Source organism: Olea europaea, chromosome 12 (genome assembly GCF_002742605.1).
Source record: "Olea europaea var. sylvestris chromosome 12, O_europaea_v1, whole genome shotgun sequence".
Taxonomy (NCBI): Eukaryota; Viridiplantae; Streptophyta; class Magnoliopsida; order Lamiales; family Oleaceae; genus Olea; species Olea europaea.
The window spans coordinates 23,789,422-23,797,668 of NC_036248.1; the positions used below are offsets into that span (position 1 = coordinate 23,789,422).

The window sequence follows — 8,247 nt, forward strand, 5'->3', positions numbered from 1 at the left end:
AATAAAGGTCGAGGATCTAATTGCTGAGTGACATATAGATTAGGGATATCTTTCACAATTATCATATGCGTAAGGCCGTTAATAAATATTTTCTTGGCAACCCTCTGAATTTAAATTATAAGGAAACTTTCCTTGTTCAATCCAAACTCCAAACGTTAAAAAACCTGAATTTAAATGATAAGGAAACTTTCCTTGTTCAATCCGAACTCCAACCGTTAAAAAACCTGAATTACAAAACTTCCTTATTGAAGCCAAAATTTTCAAATTATATAAGCCCACTTCTGCACTTGGCCGATCACAAAACCTGAATATACTTTCCTCATTCCATCCCACTTTCAAATTGTATAAACCCTAAGTACCACGTTTTCTTATTGACCGATCGCTGAACAATGGCAATACCGATTAGAATGCAAGAAGTTTGGTTGAAAAATCACGTAGCAGTGGGTCCACGGATTGGAGTTCGTGCGGTTTGGCGAGAAAATCACAAGAAAACGGAAAAACCAGTAAGAATTCGAGAGGTGTGGCAGGAGAATTTGGAAAAAGAATTCAGAATCATTCAAAGCGTTCTTGGCCAATATCCCAATGTATCTATGGATATTGAGTTTCCAGGGGTGGTTTACCAGTCAGATAAGCACTACTCCTTACTTTCTCCCTCGGAATGTTACTTGATGATGAAAAAAAACGTTGATGCCTTGAAAATCATTCAATTCGGTCTTACATTATCGGACGCCCAAGGAAACCTTCCGAATCTTGGGACAGAATTCTGCTACGTATGGGAATTTAATTTCCAGGATTTTGATGTTGATAATGATCTTCACAATCCGGAATCTATTGATCTGTTGAAGCGCCAAGGAATTGATTTTTTGAAGAACAAGCAAAAGGGAATCCGTTCACCTCAATTCGCAAGGCTTTTCATGCTATCTGGACTATCCTTTCGTCTCGATCCTTTATGGTTAGATCGAAATAGAAGGACATTGGTGACGTTCCACGGGACGTATGATTTTGGTTTCTTGATCAAGATTTTGATTCAAAGAGAATTGCCTCACAATCTTTCGGATTTTATGATGTTGATCAGAGTGCATTTTGGGATTACAGTCTATGACATGAAGCAGATGATTGGGTTTTGTGGGCTGTATGGTGGCCTTGAGCAGGTGGCGACGAGTTTAAAGATCAAAAGAATGGCCGGAAAAAGTCACCAGGCGGGATCTGATAGCCTGCTCACTATGCAAACTTATATGGAATTGAGAAAGAGTTATTTCAATGGACCGAGAATGGTGTTGCTGAACAAGTTCAACTACATTTTGACTGGACTAACCAAAGTGTGTTAGAATGTTGTATATTTTCATTGATTTTTGTAAACAGAGAAACCAAGTTGTAAATCATGTCATACATTTTTGTTTAGTTGATGATTCATGTAATTTTGATTCCTCTTTGTTGTATGGAATATGTTAAAAGATTGTGGATGAAGATTTTCTAGATTTCGGTAGTAACTTTTGTGTAACTCATACTTAGTGATTTATGTTTGTGTTTAGCTTGAGTCGCTATTACATTTTCATACAGCTCAGTCCATAACAACGAAGAGCTGCAAACACATGGACTATATTCACTACTTTCAATCAATAAATTGATTTGGTTTGGGACGGCCTCAGTGCATTTAGACATATTTGGATCTATGATTTTCCCTTCCTCTAGAATACACTTCAAAACAGAAGAGAGTCTAGTCCAATTTCTTGAGCAGCTGAGATTTTGAACAAAGACGTTTGAAGGTATTATAGAATTTCTTAATAGTATAATCAGCCTTATATATGATATATAATATTCAATAAGAAATTGTATTGTACCTATGTAAAATGGAAGATGCTGAACGGACAGGGCACTATCCGTCCAGGCGCCCCCTCCAATAGGGGGTGCCAATTAAGCACCCTGTTTGGACAGGGTGATCCTGTCCAAATATCTTTATCCATGTAAAATATTGAACAGTTTCTGTGAAATATTATTATATAATTCATACCACCATTCCTTCCAATGAATCTGAACACATAAATGAATGAACATTTGGAAATCAATAAAATTTCCACATGACGAGGAAAAGCAGTGAATACATGGATGTATTATATTCAGCATTATGTTACCTGGATGTGAATGAGCTTTTGGAAATCAACAATTATATAGGGATATTTCAGAATACTTGATAAATGACTTCTTCGCGCTCTGTTTCGCCATTTTCTTGGTTGATTTCCCTTTTGTCTTCTGTTAATCTCGTTGGAAACTGTCATGAATTGGCACATCACAGAGAAGCCCTCAATGGTACTCTGCTGTATCCAAGGTAGATCCATTAAGGATCCCATATCAGTATCCTCAGTCTGAATATGCAGAATCCCACTGTGCAGCATCCAAGCATCAGCCTTTTGATTCTTTATAGAGACAACCACAGAAGTGCAGCCTTTCTACACAAGGTAGGAATGTTCCAAGGACTCTGAGAATGCAAAGAATATCATACCGTGTTGTTCCACTAATGCAAATAACATCTTACCGTGTTTGTTGAATGGCATATAGTAGCTAGTCCAGCCCCATAAAATCAGTTGAAAGTTTCTCATATCTTCCTCATAAGTTGGCCTATGCATGAATGAGCTTTTGGCAAACATGTATGTGAATTCTGGCTGTTTCCCATTTTCATTCTGAGAATTCTGGGTTTGTTTAACCATTTGGCAAACAAAATCATCTTTTGTTTAACCATTTGGTGGTTGGAAAAGCCTATTATTCTCTTCATATTGGATTCATGGCCATGTTTGTTGTATTCTGGTTCTCAAAGTAATCAGTTATTGAATTTTTTCTGTTTCCTGTATATCATGGTATCTTGCAACAATACTTCTGAAAAACACTCTGCATTTCAATGCTAGTAATGGATGGATCATTTGGGCTACATTCTGTGTAGATGTTCAGTGGCATGTAAACAATTAAAGCATTTTGAAAATGTTTGTAAATTATCAATTGCTCAAATATCTCATTCAAGTACTATATTACAATATTATGTTCCTTATTGGTGTATCCTACAATAATAAATGATAAAATCTTTCCCTGTGATATCATAAAATCTAGTGTGAAATTGGTGCAGTTTTGAACCGGAACGTTGTCTCTTTCCCATTGAATACACTCTCAATTGCTGAAGTTTAAAGCTCATTTGCAGAGTGTAACTCTTTATAGCCAAGTAATAAAGTAGCTAATGAAATATCATCCCATGAATATTATGTACTTAATTTAGTTCTAACTAAAACTAACTATAATCAAATAGCCTTGAGGAGAACATCAAGATTGTAGAGGTGAATGTTGTCTCTTTTCCATTTATACCATAGATTAACTGACAAAATGGATCAAAGAACATCAACAGATCTCCCCGTCACCATCTGCTATAACAGATATGAGCCCAAGTGGATGCTATGGTCATTTTAAGGACTGCTCATTTGGCACACCACAGAGCAGCCATTAATGTTACACTGTTGTGTCCAAGCATGTTCCATGAAGAATCCCATTTTCCTATTTCAAATTTTGTTTCTTAGTTGGCATGATCCTACTCACGTGGTAATTGGAATGATCCCACACACATGGTAATTGAGATAAATGTGTTTTTCTTAATTCACCTTTGGAAGTCCGGCCACTGAAAAAATTCTGAAAGTTGGTAAGTTGATTTTTATGCACGTCAGTTTTCGGTAGAGGCTTTGAAGGGAGAATCAAATTATGGAGGTTGATATTGGGGAGTAAAAGGGCAGCATAAGATGTAAATATAATCGTAGCATCGGGCACTTGTTCTAACGCTTTTCCTTCATTCTTCCATAATTCTTTATGACTAGAGCAATGCCATCGTTAGGATGAGTAATTAGGATGAGATTTCTCATGAATGATTCTTACCTAAGTTCCACTTGTTAGTCAAAGCACTTCAAACAATTGCTTACACGCACGAAATCAATGCCTATCTAAGTAGTTTCTAACATTGGTTTAAACACCCCCAAACTAGACTTTCAATTTGTCTTGGTTTTGTATTATATGGTTCGATTTCAAACAATCTACATCAAGCTCTTCCAACTTAATCTCTTCAAGTAACGACTTCAAAGATATAAGTGATTAAAAATGTCTATTTTGGTCAAAATGTATCATTTCTGACATGAATATGCAAATGGTTTTTGGAAAATATTTTCACGTGTTGTAAAATATACTTTTATCATAATTTTACTTGCCTTAACTGCTTATTTTGATCGGAAATTGGATCAACTTGATGTAAAAAAAAAAATTCGAATGGTGATCTAGATGGAGAGTTTTATATATGAGTTAGCCTAAGGGTTTTGAGATAAATTCTAAATATGAAAAGCGTGATTGTTAAAGAAATCTTTATATGGTTTAAAATAAGCCCCGAGGCATGGTATAAAAAGTTTAACTCATATATTCAAACTTTAGTACTTGTGAAAGATAACTTTAATTCTTGTTTCTTTTATCAAAAGTACATGCTTTAAATCTATTTATCTACTACTTTATGTTGATACTATGCCTCTTGCTTGTCGTGATATAAAATCAATAGATAGAATTCAAACGAAGTTAAAATATGAGCTTGAAATGAAAGATCTAGGTCAAGCAAAGATAATTTTAGGTATAAAAAATAAAAGCGATATAAAAATTTGTACTCTTTATGTGAATCACTTTTCATACATGAACAAAATGTGAGAAAAAAATTGTCTATGACTGATTGTAAACCTATTTCTCTGTGAACAATAACATAAAACTTATGAAAAGTTTGAAAGGGTGAATAAAATACCTTATGCTATCACGTAAAACCATCTGGTCTATCTAACATTTTGTAACTAAATCAATCAAAATTACTATACTTCACTTTTATAGAATTTATATATATATATATATTTGCAAATTTTGATATAATTCGATTAAATATGTGATTGAAAAGTTGATAAAATTATAAGTTTCATTAAATGTGTAATTAATTTGAAGTTTGGTCCATTAAAAGTTGATAAAAGTTTAATAAAATGTTTTAAAAATATGTCTTGGAAAATATTGTTTGAAAGTTAGGCCCTAAAAAGGATTGTACAGATACATGAAAGCGAAGTCTTATCATAGTGTCTTTACAAAATTGAAATCGGCAGAGAAATCATTTGAATGTTGTGAAGAAGCTCAACAAAACGTTAGAATAGATCGAACTTGTGTCTATGTGGTGGCTTTCAGAAAAGTGCATGTGAAAGCGGCGAAACGCAAAAACAGAAAAGTCAAACTTAATGTCTCTTGGGTTTCACTATAAGAAACACAGTAGCAAATCGAGTACTGACATGCATGAAAATGTGGATGAAAACATAGAACTGAAACAAAATGCTCATTTTGTCCCATTCATATAGTCTTCTTGTCCCAATTATATATAATTTCTATTTTTCTATTGAGAATGTTTTATTTTGCTTATTTATTAATATACCCTTATATAATTTGTTTAATTATAACTAATTTTTCTCACTTAATCTTGAAATTAGACGCATAAAAAATAGAAGGACGATACCTTACCATGCAGTAAATTCGAGTTCTAGCCTGAATTGATTTGATCCTCGCCATATTTTCCCACAGCATTATTGAACTGCAAATGTGTAATGGGAGTAAAAGTATCTGTTAGATGCAGTTCAAGAAAGCTGTGGAAAAATAGGAAAAGGCCCAACGCACTAAAATAGATAACCTATGCAACCTTAAATAGGGTTTCTTGTTGCAGAAACAGTATGTTGGGACTGTGTGTTCGGGTGTTTAAATAGGTGGAAAGGTAGGTTAATAGGTTTAGAGGTAAAGAAAAACAATCGTGTTTGGTGTACATCATGGTTTACTCCATCTTTTATACTTTGTCACGGGACAATATACCATTAAACAGTTTAAAATTTGAAAAGTTTTTTCACCCAATCAATTGTTGACAATACTCTACAACGATGCACGAAAAAAGAAAAAAAATGAAAAAGAAAAAAAAGGAGGCACTACTAATTGAGCTATTTTCCACCGATCCCGAGATGGATATTGGCACTACTAAAATATGGTATAATTAAGCTCATGTTTAATTTAGATAAAAATCATATTATTAGTATATTTTGATAAAAAAAAAAAATTGAATGTGTAATTAATAAGTTGTGAGTTCTAGGAAATGTATGATTGGAATTAATTGTTGACTTGAACATAAATTTTAATCAACTTTTTTAGTTTAATAAAACATGAACTAAATGTAATATAATTTCAATAAGAATAAATGACGACTTAGGTGCCAAAAGGTGAAAAATATCTCTTTATCGTTGGAAATGGACCTAGCAAGTATGCGAAACATGGGATTTTATCCAATCTTTAAAAAAAAAATATATATAGTTTTGGGTAAAAACTGTAAAAATGAGAATGTACTTCACAATTTTATTTTAATTTTTGTTATATTTCAAGCAACTTTTTACACTTAGAGTGTGTTTGATTGGCATGAAAAATATTACCTAGAAAAGAAAATATTTTCCATTTTTTGTGGAAAATAAAAACCACATCTACCCAAAAAAAATATTTTCCTTAAAAACAAGAAAAATTAGGCATATTTTCAAAAGTTGAAAAATGTTTTTCATGGAAAAAAATAGCAATCAAACACTTCAAATACAAATTTGGGTGGAAAATTGATATTTTCCATGGAAAATAAATGTAATCAAATACACACTTAGGTTTTGTTTAGTGTCCTTTATGGACGAGCATAAAATAAAATGGATAAAAGTTATTAGATGGATGGTATAATGATATATTAAGATGAATTGTGTGTGTGTGTATATATATGTGTGTGTGTGTGTTTTATGTTTTAGTAAAGAAATTGGCCTCCATACTATTTTTATTATCCAGTTTAAAACTATCTTCTCCCAACGCATGAAGTTGTAAGTGATATCAACATTTATTAAAATCTGTTAAAACATTTATTAAAAGTTGTCACATAGACCCTTAAAGTAAAAGGATGTTACCATAATGGCATTCACATACTGTAATCAAATTCAATTTTATACTAATTTTTTTATGAGGTCTAATATGGTACAGCAAATGCAACCTATATAATTCTTGGGTTAAAATGACTTTTATGTTTCTCATTCACATTCATTCATTCAATGTAGGGGTGACAAATGAGCTGAATTGCGCATCGGCTCATCAAGGCTTGACCCATGGTTGCTCAAACTTGTTTGGAGACAAGCATGGGCACAAGCCAACCACCCGTGGAGCTTGGCTCGTAATAGTGACCTAACTACCAGTTCTACGGCAATTAACACATGGACCTATTCGAAGGAAAATTACCATGAAGGAATAATAATGTTCGTAGTTGGAGCTAAATTGCTGCTAAATATAGTAGACAACCAACATTTCACAAAGTTCGTGCAAGACTATCTACAACCAATGTATGTTGGGATAAGTAGAAAAATTCTTCTTTCCAATTGCATAGATTATTTTTTTAGGCACAAGAAATAAATGATACATGATTTACAAGATATCATAGTGTTACATTGTTTACATCTGATATATGGAAAGATATTAATAAAAAAAAAAGATTATATAGATGCAAATGCACATTATATAGACCTACTTTCGGTTATGTATAAAAGAATAAACACTTTTAGATTAATTGAATTTCCTTACGATACTAACAACATATTTAATGCTATCATGCAAATTATAGAATATTATCATTTTGAATGTAAAATTTGCAATTTTACGTTTGATAATGCTAATGTTAACAAGCATGTTATTAATAAAATGTGCAGATTCCTAATTCTAATTTCGGTGATTTTCTCATGGGCCAAGATCGGCTTGACCCTTGAGCTCACGAGTTGGCCCTTGAGGACGAGCGTTGCTCGTGGGTTGGCTCAATCTATTGCCGTGCCTAATTCAATGCATACAAAATTTGTCAGTTATTGCATTTCCTTTTCCCCATTCCATTTTAGTTCTCTTGCCAATTTGCTGCTCACTAGTTCACAATGTTCATTGCTTTTATGTTGCAAGATAAATTACGATGTTAAGCCAAATCAAACATTCAAAATTGGTTTAGTTTTGAATTTTTCTCAATTTTCAAACAATTAGATTTAAAATTAGCTAAAAACCATGTAAACCAAATCATGTTCATACCTAATTATATAGATATTCGAATTATGCACATACATGAAAATCTAAAAATCTAAAAAATTTAAAAATGGAGTTAACATATTGGGTCAAGAATGA

General features: G+C 32.8%; 1 protein-coding gene across 1 annotated transcript; it reads left to right on the plus strand.

Annotated features, from left to right (window-relative positions):
* The first annotated feature begins 389 nt into the window (after nt 1-389).
* Nucleotides 390-1,452, plus strand: LOC111406810 (probable CCR4-associated factor 1 homolog 9). Its single transcript, XM_023036182.1, has 2 exons — nt 390-1,319; nt 1,363-1,452. Exons 1-2 carry the CDS (start codon nt 390-392, stop codon nt 1,450-1,452), a joined length of 1,020 nt encoding a protein of 339 aa, XP_022891950.1.
* The last annotated feature ends 6,795 nt before the right edge of the window (nt 1,453-8,247 follow it).

What these genes read in the sequence shown, in the direction of transcription:
- LOC111406810 (XM_023036182.1), top strand. Translation starts at nt 390, where the DNA reads ATGGCAATACCGATTAGAATGCAAGAAGTTTGGTTGAAAAATCACGTA. An exon ending in TTTTGACTGGACTAACCAAA is followed by an intron (nt 1,320 to 1,362) that starts GTGTGTTAGAAT and finishes TTTTGTAAACAG; the next exon opens with AGAAACCAAGTTGTAAATCA.